At 37.9% G+C, this 24,025-nt stretch overlaps 1 protein-coding gene across 1 annotated transcript in view; it reads left to right on the top strand.

Moving 5' to 3' along the window:
* The window catches only part of LOC145997206 (peptide deformylase, mitochondrial-like), a 28,285-nt gene extending 13,352 nt beyond the window's left edge, over positions 1–14,933 (top strand). The window contains exons 3-5 of the mRNA XM_083133959.1: positions 2,432–2,602; positions 3,068–3,188; positions 14,376–14,933. Coding sequence (XP_082990085.1) covers positions 2,432–2,602; positions 3,068–3,188; positions 14,376–14,587 — 504 coding nt within the window. The 3' untranslated portion in view covers positions 14,588–14,933. The remainder of the gene's footprint in view (positions 1–2,431; positions 2,603–3,067; positions 3,189–14,375) is intronic.
* Positions 14,934–24,025: the final 9,092 nt, after the last annotated feature.

Here is a 24,025-nt window from a genome sequence, read left to right as displayed (position 1 = left end):
TCGATTTTACATTTCCCTGCATTTTGCATCCAATATTGGTGGTCCCAACATAGCAAATTTTCCTTGGTTTTACATTTTCTCGCATTCTAAGTTTTTTCAGCTTGGTCCCCTGAACAACGTAAAATCGAAGTTCCACTCTATCTAAGTTAGTTTCAACTGTCTTCAATTCTTTAAAAAAAAAATAATCATAGTCATTAGCATTACCAAGCTTAGCAACTTTTCTTCGAGAACATTCTTCTTTTTGTGCATTTTATCTCAATATGGAATTTTTTTATACTCTTCACGGAGATACGTAATACGAAGTAAGAATTAATAATACACATTTGTGTTGATTGAAGATTTTCCAAATGGAGCTTTTCTTGCCACATAGCAGAGAAAATCTCCTTGTGATGGGGTGGTTGGAACACTTAGAAGACTTGTGTAGACATCAACAGTATCAAGTAACAAGTTCAGCAATGAAGTACCAATTCCATAGAAATAGTATTAGAGGCATAAATTGCTTATTAATCACGTAAGGTGAAATGACAACAACCTCCAGTACAATGTGTCAGCGATTGCAAAGTACTATAGAATAGGACCAGGAAGATTAAGTATGCACTGTTTTGAACTTAAGCTACAGGTTATTTACAGTGTTCGGTAAGTTACTTTTTACAAGTAACCGAGTTTCAGTTACTCATTTAAAAAGTAACTCTGTTACAGTTACTGGTACTTTGAAAGTAACTGAGTTACTTTACAGTTACTGTGAAATAAACTTACAGTTAATGATCATTGATTTGTGTAAAAATTACAAATTGTGTTTCTAGTACGTAATCCGTATGTCTTCATAAACCTACATTACTACTGCAAATAAATGATGAAACACAGAATTAACTTTGCTTGAACGATTTTAATTAAGAAATAATTTGAATGCTGACCACGGTATTTTGAATATGGTGTCATTGATTCCACTTCCACCTATTTCTTTCTCCTCCATTCCAAGTTCAACAAAATCCAAAGACCCACTCCTTCAACGATGACTGTTTCCTAGCTCAACAGTCCACCTGAAACACTGAAGTTTTCACATACAATTAGATATGAATTGAAGTAAAGCGTGGATGAAGTTAGCATGCAACAAAGCATAGCTTCCTTGACAGGCCAGCAATTCCAAGAAAATCCTTTCATGTAGCATCCAGAGAAGGTACAGATATATTTTCTTTTACAGTTGGGAACAGAAAATGTGAATGGCACAATTTATAGTGCATGAAATTTTGGCAATGCATAGAATACAATCGAGTAAGTATTTCTCGGTACTATCTTCATGGGCGTAACTTGCGAACTATATTTGGAAGAGAGAATCAAAGTTTTCAGTGCCATAAAAATAGTGTCAAAGATTATTTGCTAAATACATTTGAAAAATCACAATAATTACTCTTTTTTTGTTTGTTCCTAAAGTGCCAGGAGGTTCACAAAATATATTTAACTTGTAGGTTTTAATTAATCTATAAATTTTAGATAGGGAAAATGATTCCCTTTGCCCCCACCAGGTTATGCCTATGCTTACCTTCACACATAGTGAACAGAAATTGTGAATATTATACCTCAAAACATATTGTACTTCAGACTTTGTGCTAATACATAAGTATTTTTAATAAGATTAACTTTTAATGCAAATGATTTTTTTATCACCCTGTCTCTGAATCGCCCATCCCAATTTTTCCATCAAGCATTAGTACCCACTCTGAGCTACCTGTATATAAAATTTGGGTGAAATTGAAGGGGGGTCATTGCACGAAATTCGCTCTTGAAGTTAGTCATTTATTTTTCTAAAATAATACATGAAACTATATATAAAATACATGATTATTGATACACTGATTGGAAACCTTATTTGAATGAAAGCTTACACTATCCTGAGCAAAAGAAATCAAACATGAAGTTTCTGCGGCAAACCTGAGAGAAGATACTATAATTTATAACCTAATGCGTGTCATTCAAAGTGGAGCCGCATGTGGCGTACACAGAGATTTTTAAAAACGCGTAATTTCTGAACCCCTTGACCAATCTAAACAAGGTTGTCATATTTGTAATCAGCATGAAAAGTTCTATAAGTATACTGAATTTCATCAAAATCTGAGATGGTGGGTGACATTTTCACAAAATTCTGGATGATTTGACATGGAATGACCCTTATATATTCTATAGATAAGAATTGTTTTATTATAGCATGTCAAATTTTCAGAATACCCCACTGATACATCCACTGCTGGCTTATGAAATTGAAAGAGACAGCTGTGTTTAAATAGTAGCCCTAAAATTTAAAATTTACAATTCTACCTCCATGGATTGAATAAAATTATTGTGCTCTTCGTTGTCTTTAAAAGCAAGTACTGATATACCTTATCATTGTAAAGAATATTTTCTTAATTTGCATTTTGTTACTCCATTTCAACAGATAATCCGCAGGATGCAGAAAGTAATGAAAAGCTATGATGCAGTTGGTATTTCTGCACCACAGATTGGAGTTCCATTAAAGATATTTGTCATAGAATTCAATAAATCATCGTTAAAGAGCTTTGACAAGAAAACTGCAGACACATATGAATTAAGTATAATACCACCTAAGGTAAGTTTGTCGTTGAACCAATCAAGTTATTTAACATTCCCCTTGCTTTCAACTTTTTATCAGTGTGAAAGTAGGTTAACAACAACCATAATCAATCCAAATTTAGCATAACTGTGTATATTTCAGTAATTACATACTTTTTTAATAATGTAAATAATGGAAAACAATTATTACATACTTATAACTTAAGAGTAATACATTATTTATTACATTTGAAGTTAGTTAGGTAAAAATATTATCAACCATCTATGTGTTCAGGAAATACATTACAAGTTTGTTGCTATTAAGGTTTTCAGTGTTAACTTCTTTGTTGAATGTTCTTTGGCAGTCTCTTTGTTGAATGTTCTTTGGCAGTCCCATGATATCTCATCTTCACAAACTGTTAAAAGTGTAATGTTGGCAGTGCTCTTTTTCATCTTGATATTACTGTGTTAGTAACCAGAAAAATCATTCTTTATCATGAAGGTTTTCATCAACCCAAAGCTTCAGGTCACTAATTCTGAAAAGCTTAAGTTCCCAGAGCAGTGTGAAAGCATCCGAGGATATTCAGCAGTTGTTCCTCGCTACAGAGAAGTGATTATCAGAGGTAAAGTTGCAAATGTTTAGCCGTTTTCTTCATTCAGCCTTGCTTTCTTATTTCCATATTAATTCTGTATGTATTATTAATGTTATATGTAATGTTATTCCCCTTAATTAAGGTGTTGGGTTGGTTATTTAGCTTTTAGTGTGTAGATGGAATATATCTATATATACACAGGTGGTGGGCAAAAAGAAAATTCGAACACCCTGATACAGCACAAAAATCTTTTATTTGTATGAAGTTGATCCACCATTGGCTGAAATTACAGCATGTAACCAATGTGGGGTGGTTTGGTTTGAGTTGTTGTTGTAAGTCCACTTTATGCACAGTAAGGCTAATCGGGACTGGACCTACAGTTTAAAGTGGGATCGGAACCACTTGTGCCTCCACCCGGTATCGAACCCGGGACCCCTTGATTACAAGGCAATGACGCTACCACTGCACCATAGGGGAGGCCCTCAATGTGGGATGGTCAAATGCATGTCATGCACCATGTTCAAAATAATGCACATGCATTTCTTGTACAAAGCTGTCTAGTTCAGAAAATGTGGCTGGAGGTGGAAACTTAGTGCACCCTTTGGCATCCAAAATACTGCACAAATATTCAATTATGTTAAGATCTGGTGACTGACGAGGCCAGATGAGATGTTCCACTTCATCTTTGTGCTCATTGAACCAGGCTTTGAAGAACCGAGGAGTGTGAATGAGGTGATTGTCATCTTCAAGCAGAGGTTGTTCACTAGGCGACACAGTCTGTATCATAGCATGGAGATGTTTGCCCAGAATGGTGTGATATACCGGGTGAGTTTTTAGCTTGACACAACCTAAATATCTCGAAAAGTACGCATCTGATCAAAAAAAAAGTTCTGAATGAAATTTGTTCGTCACGAAGGGGCTTATCCAATGATGCCAAACTCCACCCCCACCCCACCTCCTGGGGGTGGGGTGAGGGGCAACTGTAAAATCTCAAATGGGAACCCCCATTTTTAATTGCAGATTCGGATTCTCCAGACAAAAATACGTAGGTTTTGTCTGAAACTGTTTTTTGGATTTGTGATAGATGGTGCTGTAATCGCAAAAAGTAAGATTTTGCGCAATTCTCGAGAAATACACTGTCCTCTTCGTCAGGCTTCATGGTAGATTATTCCGATTGTGTCGTGACCAGGAAACAAGGTGTAATGGTTTGTAAGATAAAACATGTAAAACCAGGTGATCCAATTATAAAACTGTAAAACGTTGAAGAAAGGGAATGTAGAGGAAAGATGGGTAAAGATGTTAAAAAAAATGGAAGAAGATAAAAACAAATAGGCTTTAATGTAACGAAAGAAATGACACGAGCATTCATGGTGATAGAGGAGTTCTAAGGTGGAGGGATGACGTAATAATTCAGTAGTAGCGGGGAAAAGGAGGGGCGAGGGAGGAAGCACGTGGGCAGGGCCAGTACCAGCCATTGGCAGCACATCAGCAGCACAACATTAGCTGTGAAGACGACTCACTCGACGATCCATTCCGTGGAAGTGAGATTGTTTATTTTCACATAGTCAAAAGTTTTTACAGTGTTTTGAAATCTTCAACGTTTTACAGTTTTATAAGTGGTTAACAGCCCAACCCTGTGGCCGAGTGGTTAGCACATCGTGCTGCGACGCCAAGGGTCCCGGGTTCGAATCCCGGTCGGGCTTGGTTGTTTATGAATGTCCATTCATCAATTTCATCATTTCATCACTCATCCCCATCTTCGCAAATTAGTCAAGAGGCACAAAACGCGAAGTACAATAAACTAAATCAATCAATCAATCAATCAATCATAAGTGGTTAACAACGTTGTGAACAGATTGCCGAGCATGTTTCAAGACCGCATGTTTTCTCCTAAAGACCATTTGACCTTGTTTCCTAGTCAAAGAGACATGGCATAATCTGCCACGAAGCCTGAAGAAGAGGATGGAAGTAGTGTTTTTCTTCCTTGACTCCATTAGTGGTTATAATGCAGGCTATAACGGTGCAAGAGAAAATTGAAATGGTGTACATTTATGGAGAAAGTGGCAGGAATATCAATGATGCTGTGATTCTTTATGCTCAACGTTTTTCAGACCGGGTGCGATCGCACGCTTCTTTTCGCAGAGTTGTTCAACAGTTCTCCACCGAGGGAACTGTACAACCAAAAAAAGGAATCTCCGAAGAACAATTCCTGGAGAAAATAATGAAATTGCGGTATTAGCTGCAGTGGCTCATAACTCCCACGTTAGTACTCGACAAATAAGTCGTGAATTGGGAATTTCACAGACTACTGCGTGCCAAATACTGAAGCGTAGAAAATATCATCCGTTTCATGATTCGTTGCATCAAGAACTTCATGGTGATAATTTTCAGAACTGAGTGACATTCTGTCAATGGGTGCTTCAGCAAATACAAGGAGACCCCAATTTCTTTACTCGAGTTTTGTTCTCTGTCGAGTCTACTTTTACAAACCATGGTACGATTAATTGACACAACATGCATTATTGGAGTGTCGAAAACCTGCACTGGTTACGCCAAGTTGAACATCAGCGCCCTTGGAATGTAAATGTTTGGTGTGGAATAATTAGGGATAAACTTATTGGTCCATATTTTATCGATGGGAACTTAAATGGTGAGAAATATAGAAATATCTTGCAGAACAAACTTCCAGTATTGCTTGCAGACCTTCCCTTAGACGTGCGACAAACAATGTGGTTTCAACATGAAGGTTGTCCAGCACATTATTCCGTTGCAACATGGGAAGTATTAGATCGCGTGTACAACCATCGATGGATCGGAAGAGGTGGTCCAGTGTCTTGGCCTGCAAGATTGCCAGATCTTACTTTGTGGGGCTATGTGAAGAGTGAAGTTTTGTAATGAACTGCCAACAACGCGTGAGAACATGATTGAGCAAATCACCAATACATGTCGAAAGATTACACCGGGCATGCTTCTCAGTTGTGTCCAATCATTCCAAGTGCGGATAAATCAATGTATCGAAGTAGGTGGTGACATTTTCGAGCACTTATTGTAAAATGATTATTCAAAACAAGCACCCCGATGGGAACAAAATACTGCTACGTCCACGTCATTGTTCCTGGGTTATGCTAAATGCAGTTTCTTATGAAAATGCAACATGCCTCACGTCATTTTGTGATTAAAAGTGCATTTTTTACCATTTCCACAATATTTCATTTTTGCGATTACAGCGCCATTTATCACAAATCCAAAAAAAAGTTTCAGACAAAACCTACATATTTTTGTCTAGAGAATCCGAATCTGCAATAAAAAATGGGGGTTCCCATTTGAGATTTTAAAGTTGCCCCTCAACCCACCCCCAGGAGATGGGGTGGAGGTGGAGTTTGGCATCATTGGATAAGCCCCTTTGTGACGAACACATTTCATTCAGAACTTTTTTCTGATCAGATGCGTACTTTTCCAGATATTTTGTTGTGTCAAGCTAAAAAACTCCCCGTTATACCTCTGCTGTGATCCCCCATGGATGACTACAAGTGCCTCAGTGCCACACCAAGATATCACTTCCCACACCATCACAGAACCTCCTCCATGCTTAACAGTGAACAGGAAAGTCTTCTGCACGCATTCTTCACACACAAACGTGCCTGGTGGTCTACAATAATGTGAATGCAGGCTCATCATACCAGATAATTTGTATCCACTGCTGTTGTTTCCAGCCTCTCTGCATAAATGGTTTTGGAATAGCCACTCTACCATGAATGTTCCCAGTATGTAGTTCCTGTTTGATGTTTTTGGTTGATACAAGGTCCTGAAGATGGATTTCACCTTGAAAGTTATCTGAGTCATCATTGTGTTGTTCCTTTGGTCCTCTATCCACTTCAACACCAGTTGATCTCTGTTGGTGAGCTTCAAATTTCACCTGTTCTGTTTCAAAGATGATGCCTTACCTTCTTTACTGCAGGCTGTCATCACAGTTGATGCTCTGCTCCTTGCAATCCCCACAAGGTTGGCTCTTTTCATCACTGAGGCTCCAGCTAGGTGTACTTCAATAATCATGCTATTTTGAAAGTCTGAGAGGTCAAACATAATGGTGTTTGGTAGGAGAATGTTCATATACAACCCATATGACTGCTGCTGATAAACTGATACTTCCTTCTTCATGGTCACTAGATGGCAGACTTCTGTATCAGGTGGAATGGTTGTACTGCAAAGATGAATTACAACTTGTTTTCATGTGGGTGTTCATGTTAATTTGTCCTCCATCTGTATGTGTATGTATTAGGGATAGTTAGAAAAAAGTTTCCATAGTCTGCCATCTGCAGAGTTTTATTCTGGAGAAAGAAATGGACTACACTATTTTTCCACATAGTCCCAGTGACTTTCAGGCAGTTGTCATACTACTTCACAAGTTTCAATAAACCCTGTTCGTAAAATTGCATGTCCTGTTTACGGATGAAGTTGCATGTGGCAGCTTCAACTTCAGCTGTTGCAGTGAAACGCTTCCCTCCCAGTGCCTTCTTCAGAACAGATCGTCTGATGTTGTCCTCTCTTGTGGCTGTGGATAGCCACCTGGGTCTTGCATCATCCATCATACTTTCTCGGCAATCTCGAAATCGCTGACACCATCACTGCACCATTTGCTTTGACATTACGTGGCTCATACGCATCCGCCAGCCAATTATGAATTTCCGTACCGGAAGTCCCATTCGTGGCAAGCAACAGCTTGCACTTCATCCTTTGTCCATGCCTGCAACACACCTCTGTTCTCCATGCCGTCCAGGCAAATACTTCTCAACTCTTCCTGTCTTCAACACAGCAGTATTCTGGCACCGAATAGGTTGTGTGTCGGACAACAAAAGAAGGATGATGATCATATAACCACAAATTTTTACCAACCAAAAATCTCCACGCTTTCTGGAAACTTTTTTCTGACTACTCTGGTCAGTAAACGCATTGAGGATGTTTGAGTTTGAGTTTTTGTTTTAAGTCCCCTTTATGCGCATATAAGCGAATTGGGACTGGATGTACAGTTTAAAGTGGGATCCGAGTCACTATGTGCCCCCACCAGGTATCGAACATGGAACCCTTGATTACAAAGTGATGAGTGATGATGTTACCACTATGCCATCAAGGAGGTCCAATTGATAATGAATGGAGCAACACATGGCAGCAATTAGCATGACATTTCTTGAAAACAACATGTGATATTTTGGTTCTGTCTGTTTTTGTTCATTAGTTTACGGTGAGTCAATTGTCCCTGATCACCCCGTATAAAATGAAAGGAAGTGTAGATTGCGTAGGGGGAAATTTTTTTGATGCATATCATAACAACGTCCAACATCTTGGCGACTGCCATCTTGGATCCAACTTCATTTCTTTAAGTGGGAAGGGGGCACGTGGAGTATGGTTTTTGGCTAGAATTTCACCAGGAATTCAGTGGTGAAGTCAGATTTATGAAAACTTTAATGACAAGGAAGTTATGGGCATATGAAAGTGACATGTCCTTCCCGGACGTATGAACAGACTGTTGAAGTACACCATCCCGCCTGGTATATATGAATCTTGTTGCTGGAAGTTAATGGAAGTGCATGTGATAATTTTTGTGCAGCTGTTACTGTGACTTTTAGTGCGTTTCGTTATGATGTACAATTTTGTTCTTAATTGCATAATCAAGTAAAAAGTGTCTGAATCTATATGTTAAAACGTAAGTCCTGAGTTTTGTTCTTTTACTGCAAATCTTAATGTTTTCCCGTGCCCTGAGAGGTGTCATTCATATACCAATATTGAGTTTCATGTTGCTCATTCTCAATATGTATTGAGATCAGTATATTCTTATGGCAATTAATATCCTATGATTGAACCTGGCACGACCGTGTAAATAATTTGGCACACAGAACGTGGGGCCACAAATACATTGTGCATTAGCTACGTTAATCTTTGGTAACGTGTTTTAGATTTGCAGTTGACTCATAACTTTTGATGTGCAACAATGGAAAAGAAAATTTTAAGATGTGGAAGCAAAGCTTCATATATTGATGAAAGCACAGTTCATGTGTTTTGCTGTAAAACTACATCAAGGCTTGATGATACGTTTGTTTGCACTGAGTGTCACAATACTTTTCATTTGAATTGTGCAAAGCTAAAGGCACCAATGGAAAGTAATTCTCCTGGTGAATTAACATGTCTCGCCATGTTGTTCCTGTTACTGCTGATTTGCTCGCGTCATTGCAGCAAATGCTGGAGGCAAATTCAAACAACGTGGAAGCTAAAATAGCAGAAAATTTTAGTAACCTAGAACTTAGAATCCAGGAAAGGATTACGGACAATGCTAGTAATCTAGAACTTAGAATCCAGGAAAGGATTACGGAAAATGCTAATAATCTAGAATCTAGAATGAGAACTCAAGCAGGTTAGAGGCTAAACTCCAGGAAAATGTGAATATCTTGGAGCACGGTTTACAACTAAAACTGGAAGAAAGTAGTAGAACTCTTGAGGGATGGAGGAGAAATTGTCCCAGAGTTGTTCACAACTCACTGCGTCCAATTCAGAGAAGGGACGGAAGATCAAACAACTGACTCGGCAAATGTCTGAGGAAATTGAAGGATAGCCTTGAAATTGAGATAGTGAACTTATGTCAAGCATATCAGTCAAATTCTCAGCAACTGGAATCTAAACTTTCTCTAAACTTCCCTCTACAGTTGTTCTGAGTAGACCAAGGAGAACTTCCGAAAGGAAATCACTGAAATGCAGACCAGCTTCAGAGAAGATATGTCCAGAGAGTTGGAGAACCAGGTGACCAGTTTGGCATATCCGCTGAGAGAAAACATGAATTTGCGAGTTTAGAGACAGTGGCGGAAAACCTTAAAGGCACGGAGGGTCATAGAGAAAATGCAGAAGAGTGGAAAAATGGTATGGAATCCAAACAAGGGAAGCTTTCTTTGTGATGAAGTGGCTCAAATTTCAACAACTTAAGTAAGTTACCACTCTCCAGTGAACCAACGTTATCGCGGGTAGGCCAGCTGGGAGCGCCTTTTCGAAGGTTGCTGTCTCCTAGTCGTTCTGAGGTCTCTTCAGGACAACGAAACCGTACACATGTAAAAAAAAGAAAAAAGACACCACAGAGAGATTGTTTCCAGTTCTTCAGGCAGTGAGTCGACTTTCTCGGAAAAGAGAAAAGAAAGAAAATCTCAAACCAATGCTACACATGGTGGGATGACTCCCCGGATGGCTGACCTGAATTCCATGTGGAAATTCGACGGAAATATTATAGCCACTTCGGCTGAGATTTATCTGAAAGAATTAGATACCAACCTTGAGATCCTTCAGATCCCGCATAGATACAGGCTGGAGATTATTCCTCGTTTGCTAACGAGCATGGCTTATCATTGGTTCTACTCTCATAAGAATGATTTCCACACATATTCAGATTTCCGTAGGGCGTTTAAGAGGCGTTTTGCTATTTCAGAGGCAAAAGAAAGGGAGTTGGCATCTGTAAGGGTGAAACGGTACAACATAAACAATAGTTTGGAAGAATATGTTTGGTCTGTATACTCTGCTTACAGAAACCTGAGTAGCCACTACACAGAGATTTCCGTAGGGCGTTTAAGAGGCATTTTGCTTTTTCAGAGGCAAAAGAAAGGGAGTTGGCATCTGTAAGGGTGAAACGGTACAACATAAACAATAGTTTGGAAGAATATGTTTGGTCTGTATACTCTGCTTACAGAAACCTGAGTAGCCACTACACAGAGCAGGAGGTGGTAAACCTCATAATCGGCCAATTGCCTTATAGAGTGAAGCAATTGTGTATGGCCCACACTCCCATAACTGTTGATTTGGTTGAAGATTTTGTTAAGAGGTATGAGCAAGTGGGAGAGCAGGATGCTTGGCGAACTGCGTGGAGGAAGGAGAATCCTACTCACCAGAACAACCGAGATATTCCTAGCAACTCGGTAAACAGAAACCCGAGGGTTCGTATGGTCCAGAGGCAGAAAGTTACTATGGAAATCGATCTTCAGGTTCATATAGAAATGGCAATCGTTATCGTCAACAAACCCAAAATAGGCAGAGACGTGAGTATGCTGCTGCCAGATATGAACCTTGTGAGAGACCATGAACTGAAAACCATTTATCTTCACCGGGGCATAGTGAACATTTGAGGGAGATCGTAGTTCTCGACGATTGCAAGTGGCGAGCAGTGGCCTACAAACCGATGCTGAGATATCGTACCCTAGTAAGGAGCAGCAACAGAGCGTCGAGCTGACCAGAAATTTTTGCTGGGAGAATGGAGCAAATCTCGACCAGATGCCGGATTTTTCCCCACACCTGGCATAGAAACATCCCCTTCTGAAGTCTGGCAGTCTCGGATAGAACTGGGGCCTGCAGAAAACATTTCCCAGTCTGTAAATAATGATCTGAAGCTGGTGTTTGTTATTAATTATAAAAGAGTGAGTTTCTTTACAATTTGTGTCAGGCTAGTCAGTCTAAAACTTTGAAAGAGCGCCTGAGTTCAAGGCACGTGTAGCAAATGTTGATATCACTTGTATAGTGGACACTGCAGCTGAAATATCTGTTCTGAGTCTAGATATTTGGAAGAAGATAAAGCAAAATTTGCCAGGGGCCATGTTACAAGCTACTCCAGAGGTGTGACTTATTGATTTCGCTGGAAAAAGTCGAACTCGAGTTGTGGGAAAGTGCAGAATTGTGCTGGAAATTGCTGAGAGCACCATACCTTTAGAAATTTTTGTTGTGAAGGATTTGCCTTCAGACTTATTATTGGGTTATTCGTTCCTGCAGAAATATGAAGCAGAGATCAATCTCAAGCATAAATAGTTGTATTTAATGGTGGATGGAGAGCCAATTGAGCAAAAGCTAGATGATGATGATTCCGTTGATCAGCAGATGAGCGTCCAGAGGATTGAAGCTAGCTACGATAAATGGGCTACACCACTAGAGGATATAAGAGAGAAGATTGACTCCAGTGAATTATTGACTAAGGAACAAAGAGCCGAATCATTTGAGATAGTTATTGCACATAGTAAGGTGTTTTCAGAGAGGCCTGGCACGGAAAAGGGCTTAGTTTGTGACATTCATCTGTCCAGTGACGTTCCAGTGAGTCAAAGACTTTATCCAATTGATTTGCAGAAATTCTTACGTTTTCTTCATGTGTATTGCCAGTGTGTGTACTTGATATTGTTCAAAATTCTCTTCAACATTGCCTCATTGGTTAATAACTCAGTTTATGAAGTTACAAATTGTTTTTGTACGTGCAGTTCTATCCAAGATTGTACTAAATTTCCAGTCCGAATCTGAAGATGGTGAGAAAGACTGGTAATGTAAGGTTGTACAAGTGCAGTTACGGGAACGATATGCTATGCTGTGCAGAGGCGGAAACTGAAGCAGAAGTGCCATGGTGATCGGGGAGGCCATTCCACTGGCCCACATTGACCAATTCATCGACCAGGGAACTGGAGGTTCAGATACTGATGAACCTGTCACCCATAATGAGGTGGTGCCCCATCCTGTTGAAAATATAAGGGGAACTGACGGTAAAATATGTTCTTGTAACAACTACAAGTAGCCCTCTTTAATTTATCATGAATGAAGAATGGGCCAATAATACGTGTCCCCCAGATCCCTGATCACACCATAATCTTCCCAGCACCAACCATATTGCTCGGATCTCTCCACAATGGGTTCTCGGAGGACCAATACTGTATGCTCTGTTTATTCACTTCCCCATTCACATAATAATTTTCTTCATCAGAATGCAGAATATGCAGTGCAAAGTGTGGGTCCTGGCAAATTTGCTCCACAGCCCATTCACAAACTGCATTCTCCTATCCAGGTCATCTTCAGAAAGATGGTGCTGTAGCTAGCTGCATCTTGTATGGGTGCCAACCCTGCAAATGGAACTCTGGCTGGCACCACATTGCACAGACATTCGACGTGTGCTGCACTGCGGAGACTTGGCAAACAATTCTAGCACTACCGTAGCTGTTCCTTCGTCAGTGGCAGTTCTGGGCCTACCAGATTGTAACCTGTCCTGGACTGTACTGCTCTCTTCGAATGTGGTCAGCAATTGGGACACTGTAATGTGCGACACTGGGTTCCGTTCATTGAAATCATGAGCTACAGAACGGGCACTTCTGCCTCCCCTCCTCCCCAGCTTGATGATCTGGATTTGTTCATCCTTGGTCAATGACATGGTTCAGCATCTGTAAATGATACATAATTATCACTTTCATATGCCCATAACTTCCTTATCATTAAAGTTTTCATAAATCTGACTTCACCACTGAATTCGGGGTGAAATTCTAGCCCAAAACCATACTCCACATGCCCCCTTCCCATTTAAATAATTGAAGTTGGATTCAAGATGGCAATCACCAAAATTGCGGATGTTGTCATGACATGCACCAAGAACTTTCCCCCCTAGACTTAACATATTACTACCATGACCAGTTGCTGCAATATACACTCCCTTCCATTTTATAAGAGGTGGCCGGGAACTTTTGACTCACCCTGTACATACCTTGATTAGAAAGCAATGTATCTATATTTACTATTATTAACAAGCATAGTTTGAAAAAGTCCTTTGTTTCCCTCTGAGTATTTTGGGATAGATCTTATAAAATGAGCTATTAATACCGTTTTTTGCTTGTATACTTAACATGTAATAATGAGAACAAAAAAACTCTGTAACAATGTGCAACAATTAAGAGTCCAGGGTCAAAGGCCCAATTTTCAAAATTTATCTAACTTTACAACTTTCAAAAATGTTGCACGTAAACCACATTACAAAGATGAACATTTTATCACACTTAAATAAACACATATTGAGCAGTTATGCTGTTCACCTAGAATACACCTACAAAATTACTGTTCACTAACTGTAAATTGTGACTTAAAATTCCAGTTGTTTTAACTGTTCCTTGCAATTAATTCCAGTATTAATTTTTATCATAAATATGGAATATTACAGTGTAATTAAAAAAGTTTATCAACCTGTCAGTGTTAGTGACTCACTGCCCCATGCACAAAAGGCTGCTTGTTTTGAGCCTACTTTATTGATTGACATTCTATCAAATCCACACTAGCTGAAGAGCAAGAAATATACTTGTATGAACAAAAGTTAGTCCTAGCTGTTACACTTAATTTCGGGCTGCTTCAGTAGATGGCAGTGCTGTATGTAACACATGCTTTTTTTCTTTTATCTGCAAGGCTTGAATGAACATTCAGAAGAGGTGGAATGGCGTGCAAGTGGTTGGGCAGCAAGAATAGTGCAACATGAGATGGATCACCTTGATGGAAAAGTCTACACAGATGTCATGGACAAAGAAACATTTCATTGTATCTACTGGCATAGAGTTAATTGCAGAAGTGGGAAGTATCGTTTGCCTTTCTCGCCATTCATAAGTCGATTTCTGTGGTAAATAGAGACTTGAAACAATTGTGCATAACAAAGTGCTCCTTAGAGTTTGTTTGTTTTACTAGTGTTTACATGAAATATTAGATATCACTTTGTATCAAAGATTACAAGATTAAGATAATGTACATAGATAATTACTTATGTGAAATTAAGAAATTTCGCACTTCCGCATTGCACAATTTAAATGTTAAATCGAAATTAATAGGATTTAACATTTAAATTGTGCAATGTGGAAGTGCGAAATTTCTTAATTTCACGTAAGTAATTTTAAACCGCGTTTACGGCATCTGTCATGAATACATATATAATGTTCTTGATCTTGTATTTACAAAGTTTGGTCAATATAAATTGTAGCTTGTGTTATACTTTTTCTTTTTAATTACTGAAATCCCATAAAAGCAAAAAATAAACAGATATATCTGAAAAGTGACTTGTTTTCACAACAGCACTTGTAAAGAACAGTGGAACAACATTCTAGATGCACTATATACATGGGCAAATTAAAGAGGGGCTAAAACGTCAATCATACTCCCTCTGCAAGATATATCTAAAACTAATGATCAATTGTCAAGGGACTGCCTACCATTGACATGTAAACAGGTGATAATTGCATTTTGATGTTGAAATAGGTGCTTGACAAATTTACACCCTCACCTTGATGTCTGAAATTCAGCTATCCTAAAATTCAGCTATGTTCCCCACTAAAGCATTGTATGTAAAAGTAACAATAATTCATCCTTCAATATAAGAATGAGTGATGATTGCTGCTTGCCTAACACCTCTAATTAAGTAATCACACCCAACATATCTAAAACTAACTCTAAATTATCGATTCATTAGTTTGTGAATCATTTTAGGTAAACAATACAACTGATAGTGGTAATTGTGGTGTCTACATAATGACAAACACTCCAAGTTTTTTGAACGCACCTCACAAATGCTCTGTGTGTCCACCTTTGCTTATGTGACAGATATCCAATTGATACTGTATTTTGTATCACACACATGGTAGCATATCACAGTCGATCAGTGCCACTGCTGTGGTGATGGGGTTGTGAAGTTCCTGAAGATAGAGGGGTGTGGTAGCACAGAGACAGTGTCCTTCATGACTCCCCAAAGGAAGAATTTATTGACAGGGCAAGGTTCTTGCATACTCCAATACACACCTTCTCACATATACTAAGTGCCATCCATATTTGCTACTACTGCATCCTAGTGGCAAACCATGGTAACTATATGCTCCTGTTGTTTCCTACAAAACTTGTAGAGTTTTTCATTCTACTTGCTTCAGAATTACCACTATTCATTGCATAGCTTATCTATTGTGAGTTTCCAAAATGTTTCACAGGCTTATGAACCACAGTGTAAATATAGATCACCACTTTGGAATCGAAAACTTGCAAGGGACCTATTTGATTTCGAGGTCGCGATTGCCAAATAGTGTTGACAGCGTTTGAAGCCCCATATGACGTGTACTGCAACAGAGGGGACAATGAGAGGTATCCGAACTTCAGCTGGATATGCAGCTACAAGACATAGTTGAATGGCAAATTCAAAAGCATACAACACAACAATGCTACAGTGCTAGTAGTGTTGACATCAAAACAAAGCAATTGTGGTCCTAAACAAAGCAAACAGTGATTTATACCTTCAGCAACAGTTGCCAAAACTGAGTAGTTCACCTTTGATCCTGCTGGTGCAAACATTTGTCGTCACTCTGGCACATCATTTTTCATTCATTGCTTATGGTGATGTAAGTTAAAGGTGTGTTTTGAACATTTTGTGAATGTTGATGGTGTCTATTTTGTGATGTGCACCACACACAGTTCATAGTTGGTTGCTCTCTGCAGCTCCAGCACATTTACTTCCCCCCAGTCTCCTATGCACATGGTGAATCATTATTAGCATCTACAATTTTGCTGTCACCATGTTTTATGCTGACACTTTCAAATGGCCCTACTTACACATTGCACTTGCGACCTCCAAAGCAAATATGTCCCTTGTAAGTGATCACCACAGCATTGCGGATATTAGATACAAACTTTTAAAATACAAGTTGCGGGAATCAACAGTTTTCTAAATGTCGGTCCTATTCTACAGTACGTGCACCATCTTATTGTAAAGCAAATTTCAGAGTATTAGAGGCAATAAACTTCTGTCAGATGTTGCACGAGTTCCTGCAGTATTCAATTGTATATGATACAACAATAAACAAAAATCGAATTTTGTCGAGTTCACCCTTAATATCTGCAACACCTCATATTATGAAATAACACAATTCCCCCAACATTTAAATTAGTAATCTCCCTTGGACACAACTCACAGCGATTCTGGTGTGCATAAACTCAAAGAGGTCATCTAACTTCTAACTCATATAATAGAATGTAATGAATCTAACACTGACTTGACAGGATATAGCAAAGAAAACCATTTAAAATGAACTCTATAATGTAGACAGGGTGACCACAATATCTGGGACCAATGGAAAACACATTTCCTTTATGTAAAACATGCTCCACATGTCCGCTATCATTCTCAGCACATTTCCTCAGACGTTTCAACATGTTTTCTTTAATTCCCTTCAAAATGTGAGAATTCGTTGCAGGGGTTATTTTTTTCCCAGAAATACCAGATCCCAGATTCCTACAACATACTTCTCAGATTTAAAAATTCGTGTTGGATGATCTGAATTTCCTTTCCTCAGGCAGACTTTTAATCTTCTCAACTGTTTGTCATCCCTGTTGGGAGATTATGACCGAGTTTTATCAAATGTTTTTACTTTTCTTGTGAAGAGCTGGATTGTTTCCACTGTCTGTGAGAAAGCTTTTAGTTCATTCTTATTTTTAATGTGCTGTGTTTGTCTTGTGCAGGTCCCTTTACAACCTTGCTCTATTAATTTCCCAAGGGACTTTTTACACCCCTTGTTTTAAATTTTTAAGTAAGAATTTTAGATAAGGGGATATTTCCCCATTTACATTGAAGGCTTCAAAATGGCCAAAAGTGCCAATCCACCCAAAAATTTTAATTCAATCAATCCTCATATGGCCAAGTCCATTGGGTTGTGGTCAGGTGGTCATGGTGTCCATTCCACAGGACCCGCTTTCTAGAAACTCAGTGTCCTGGGAAACATATAATCCAGCCAGTAATGTAGGCTATACATAATGAGGTGATTCCCTGTCTTGCATTTGGGACACCTGCCGATAACATCAAGGTCTGGTAACATGTCATAACCAACATTTTCTCTGCAGGTAGTCGATTCAAGGAAGAATGGACCAACAATGTTCGCATTTCATAAACCACATCACACCATAAATATTGGAGAGCTTTGCATCTTATCAGAGAGCATCGATCTTCCCAAGAATTATTTGAATATGTTGCAGGAACCTTTCCCATATTTGAAACCTACTGTGAAGGTCATCCTCCATTAGATGTTGCAGAATCTGCAACTTACACAGATGTTATTTTTTACTTTTCAAGATCTTTTGTAGCATGCATCAGTGAAGGCCATTTTTGGTACTGATACACCTCATAAACTTGCTTCAATCTCGGCAAGCACTGCAGTTCTGGTCTCTTAACTTATCTGACACAGTGCTGCTGACATTATGGCTTGTTGACGTCTCTGTATATTTCCTAGCAAAATTTGTTCCCACTTCCCTCTGCATCCTTCCCTCTTGTCCAAATAAATGAATTGTCTGAACTCAGTTATGTCACCTGTAAGCAGAAAATAGTGTGGCCATTGATTGCATATTTATTGTCAAACTATATTAGAAGCTGTACAACCGATTAAGATAGTACTGCTTTATAGCTTTTCCTAATTAGAAAATTGTCCCATCCAATGGATAATTTCTCACAATGAAGTTATTTCGTATTACTTATTCTTTGGGCAGTGACTTCATCCATACCTCCTAAGGCCACCCAAATTCCTCTAAACATCCTCGTAAAATACCTCAAGGATAATAAACTCAACTCCATCCTTAGAAACTGTTAGATGAATATCCTTTCTGGCCTTCATGGCGTGGAGTGGTTACCACACTGTGCTACTATGCCAGGTCCCAGGTTTGAATCCTGGCCTGGGCATGGGTGATCTTTGTGAGAGTCCCTTCAGCAATGTCATCATATCGTCATTCATCATCATCCTTGCAATTAGCCAAAGGTGGCAGAATAGCAAAGTAGAATCAAATCAATCGATCAGCTTAATGATATGGATATGTGTCTGATATTATTTCCTAGTGAAATATTTAATTGAAATCTACTTTTGCAAATTTTCTAAATTACGAAAAGGATCTGTCTTAAAATCCACTTTCAGTGTTTACATAAAAAAAACATGGTATTTGCGCAGAGGTGAGATAGTTAAAAAAACTGCCTTTATTTGTGTGTGGGTGTGTGTGTGTGTGGGGGGGGGGGTGTTTGTATAAAATACATAGGGAATGGAAGTTGGAAAAAGGCACCCTTCATAGAAGTTTTTGTTATTGATTACATTACTAGCATCTCGCATAGTCAAATGCTTATTACTCATGCATTTGGTGTGAGAGATCCTGGGTTCAATTACCCAGTGGAAGCCCCAGAATTTTGCCAATGAGGACCTACTTGCAAAGAAGTAGTAGCAGGCTCCAGTCTTGAAAACCAGAAAACAGTGCTGATGGGATTCAATGAAAAACCTTCTGAGGTAGGCCCTGGCTTCTACAGGGCTGCTGTTTTTGCATAGAGCTTACTTTTTTATTATTACAATTAGTTCTACATTCAACTCAAATTTAGAAAAATGTTCTCAACTAATGAGAAAATACTTAATTTGGTTAATTTTGTCAGAAATGTTGGTGCTGTACTCATTACCAGCATGTCATAATACAAAAATTACTTTATACATGTAACATTAAGTGCATCAAAGTAATCAGTGTATATTGTTACGAAACTTACAAAAAGTGACTAACTTCATTTGGCATTGTTGTAGGAAGTAATTGTTTGTGTTACCATGGATGAAAGGGATTATACTTGATCTTTCTATGCTTACACTCCTCACCATTAGACTCAAATTCATGTAAAACAGCTGATAAGTGAACACTAATGACTAGTAATTTCAACACAGTACTGGTGGCGAAAGTTGACTACCATTTTGTTGATAAGGTGAGGGGAAGAAGAAAATTGCTGATGCTCATGTTTTAGACAATGCCTAACCTCTACAGGATTAACATCAAAAGGACAAGGAGGAAAATGTGCAGGTAAGATGATGCAAGTCTTCATTGAATAGGAAATGTCGTTGTTAGCATTAACTTTATTACTATTTTGCATCCATTTTTTGAAAATTAAAAAAAAAATGTTTAGGTTCTAAAGTCATGGTAAAAACTTCAAAAATTATGAGCTGCTTTTTGTGATTTTTCAATAGGATAATTTGTTATGAAAGTGGTTATGGTATACCAAATTCTTCCTGACATTTTACACTGTTTTGACATTCTGATATCTCTGTGCACGTTGAAATGTTTTGTTTTTTTTTGTTTCATTAGCCTCAAATGAATTAGGTACAAATTCATTCTGATTATTAGATGTAGATAATCGAACAATTTTACCAATTGTTGCTGTTTTTTACTAAGATTCATTTTGGCTACAATGAATCAGCGATTCTCAATTTCTTCACTTTCCAGATGCATAATTCTGAATGATTAAGCAACCTTGGAGACTATAATTTTAATTCATGGCATTCTTTTGAATATAATGCATTACATTGTTTGAAATTTTTTTGTAATATTACTTACTATTACTTCTGTACCATGCCACATGGCCATAATTGAACAAAAACACAGATTACTGTATCCAATGTATGCATTCTGAAAGTCACCAAATTTAATGCGTGAAACAAGTTATGGCCATTACCTGTTCCATAAGTTCTAGTGTGAAGGTGATGAAGTTTGTTAAGTGGATTTATATGGCAGTACATGAAGTCAGTTCTCATGCAAAAAAGCGTGGACCAGGAGGCTGGTTTGCTTGGTGAAAATTGTCTGCTGCTTACAAACAATGCATGTGCATAATGGCTTCAAACTGTAGTAGCTCAGAAAATACATTAAAAATTCAACAGAGTAATGTGAAGCAACATGTACAAGATGCCTCAACTGTTTTTTTTTAAAAAAATGTGATGGAAATGGGTAACATTGCCTACAATAGAGTTTATTTATGCAAGAAAGACATGCCTTCCACTGGATGCCATGTGGAAACTTTCTAAAAACTACACACTGCAACTGACGCTTTCACCTAGAGCTTTCCTTAAGTCTGTAAAATAATTGAAGGGCTCGGATGTAAAACATGGTAACTGACATTTTGATCATTTTAGAGTTGCGAAGTAAAATGTGCCATCCTTCAATTTTCGAGTAAAATTGCCATGTTATAAAATTTTCATTGGACTCAATGGAGCCGTCTGAAATTAGTAAACACAACACTAAAACAATTTATGTACAGTATAGCTTCTAATAACCTTTTTTCTTAATTAACTCAGAAATGACCAAAATGTCACTTACCATGTTTTACACACAAACCTTTCAATTGGTTTTACCAGGTTTACAAGCCAAGTTATCTTTATTGAATTCCTTGGTTTCATTAAGACTTAAGGAACACACTCAAAGTACAGACCTTCCGTATTAAAGTGAAATAAAGTTTCTTTGGAATATCAAGAACACAGTCAAATGGCATCTTCCCAGGTTTCACATATTCCCACATTAAAAGTTATTTACTTATTGATCCATGAGAATCATAGAATCAAGATTCAACTGTACTATTCCTATATCATGAAAGGAATATTACATATGAATCTTAAGTTTTCATTTTTTTTAATGTTGATGTTAATATTGAACACTGTTAACTTTTGGAAGGTATGACAGTTGTATTTATGAAGAGGTGATTGACTACATGAAAATAAATTAGTGAAGGCTTATTACTTGAAAAGGTATAAATTCTTGGGTGTTACACCACAAATGAAGAACAATACTCAAGAATGAAAAAGGGAGAAAGGATAACACAGTGCTCATAGACTAGAAGGTTTACATTGAATTAGAGTTAGAGAAGAAGTGAGTCATGGTTTCTGTCTGTAAAACACTTCCAACAATTTTGAAGATGAGTAGTTACATTTCATTTTTTTATTTTATCTTGCTTTCCCCCAGTTTTGTTAACAAGTATAAATAGCAATTAGATGAAATTAATAAAGAGACTACTACAAACAGCACAGAGAATTATATTGCCTGTGCATTCAGGCACCAAAGTCTGGTAGGTCTGCAAAAATGCAGTTTGCTGGGTCTGCAATATGGATGAGAGATTGACACTTGAGTACTTACTGTAAAGGCGGCCCTTAGCACATCAAAGGTTGTATTGAATCATAAATAGGTATATGTGTTTACAAAGTGAGCACAGAAGAACAGTAACAGCTTGAAATTAGAAAGAAACAGAATTGGTTTCCCATGTTCTGTGATGATAATGCTAGTGAAGACGAATGACTTTGATTACAGTTTTCCTTTGCTGAAAATAAATTACAATTAAACTGAAGCTTGAGTGATACTGTACTTATTTCATTTCTGGTAAATGTAAATAATATCAGAATTCACATCCCAAATTTGCAAGATTTTTCACTCCTTAAGCTAATATATTTTGTCCACGATATTATCTATTTGAAGACACTAAGACATAGAGATTGAATGTTTAACTGATGAGTAAATGAGGGAACCTATGCAACTCATTACACTGTGCCTAGCTTCTCACAGTAAAAATTTAACGCTTGCACTGTATATAATCCTCTACGTCTCTTGTTTCCCCTTTAATACCAAAGAAGTGAGACGAGGATTGTCTTATCGGCGCAGTGGATGATCATATATTAGGTACTTAAAGTATACAATTGGAACTTAATATTCGTTAACCCAATATTTATTACAAAACATATTAGTATTTATACTTTCCAAATACAATTAATTCAACAGAAATGTCTATGGATTATCTCCCAGTTAACCTAGTTTAATTTGTCCCATTTGATAGTCAGCAGTCAGTAAGTAAAGGCTACACGAGTCAGAGCAAATCGCAACCCAGCCCAAAACCCCCCACAGCCAACATGACCCGGAGCAATCCACCAAAAAATCTAAACTAAAACAATTTCCTTTTCTTGCACTTTTAAGAACTCAAAATAAATCAATGGACTTTAGGTAAATTACACTCGGCCATGAGGGCCTATAAAGGGCGATAGACTGTAATGCAATATACTCAGCCTGTCCAGCCAGTGTCCAGTACGTCAGAAGTCTCTCGTAGTCGGCAAGGATCTGCCACGCTAAACTTCTCGCTCGACCAGCGCAGAAGCCCAGCCAATGGCAGAACCTTCCAGAGTCACCTGTCTGTTGAGTCTCCATCCGTCATTCATGAGCAATATTACACTATGGGCTTACAAAACAACCTCTCCCCCAAAAATTACAATTTTCTAGCACATAGTGTACTACTTGTTACACATATCTTTTTAGAATTCACATTTCAAACATTCTCTTCATACATAACCAAGATTCAAGCTTTAGAGCGAGGTTTCGTAATAGTTATAGGGGTTTGCGCATGTCATCCCTCCAACTCCATCGCCTGTAAATATTCAAAAAGAAAAAGAAAACAAACTGGTACCAGTACAAGTTTACAAACAAACCATTCATTCATACTATAATACAGGCAACCTACACCAAATCTACAATAATTTACATTTATATAATGGGAGAATCCTTAATTAACATTACATAGTCAGAGATCTTGCCGATCCATGTATAAAATTACCTATTATTGCCTCTCCTGGGCTCCAAATATCTTTTCAATTTATGTACATGTACTTTGGAACATACCTTGTCATCATCAACTTTCTTAACCAGAACTGAATTCTCTGTTAGAAATTTACTTATGAAATATGGACCCTCGTACATATTAGAAAGACTTTTAGTTATCTTGTCCTCTAAGGAAGATTTAATCTGAGTCCTAACCTATACTTTGTCATTGACTTGAAACGTTATGGGAGCATATCGTTTCTTATACAATTGTTTTCTCTTTTCCCATTCCCTTTGCATATTTCTAATAGCGTTTTTCCATTTATCTTGCATAGTACCCTTTGACACATTATAATCCATATCAAATAATTGCCATTGGATTTCCAATGGATCCCACAATTGTCTTCCTAAAAACAATTCCGACGGAGTATACTTCAATGTATGATGGTATGAACAATTTAAACTATACTGTATCCTTTTCAAACCTTCATGCCATTTAGTTTGATCTGCTGAATAATAACATCTCAAGGCAGTTTTCAAAGTACGTATGTATCTTTCACTTAAATTGGCCTGAGGATTGCCAACAGATAATCTAATATGCTGAATTCCATGGTTAAATAAATAACTGGTAAATGCATCTGATACAAAATATGAAGCATTGTCTGATACAATCTCATAACAATAGC

This window comes from Lepisma saccharinum, chromosome 13, assembly GCF_977018435.1.
Source record: "Lepisma saccharinum chromosome 13, izLepSacc3.1, whole genome shotgun sequence".
Taxonomy (NCBI): Eukaryota; Metazoa; Arthropoda; class Insecta; order Zygentoma; family Lepismatidae; genus Lepisma; species Lepisma saccharinum.
This window is presented reverse-complemented; position numbering and strand designations above follow the sequence as displayed.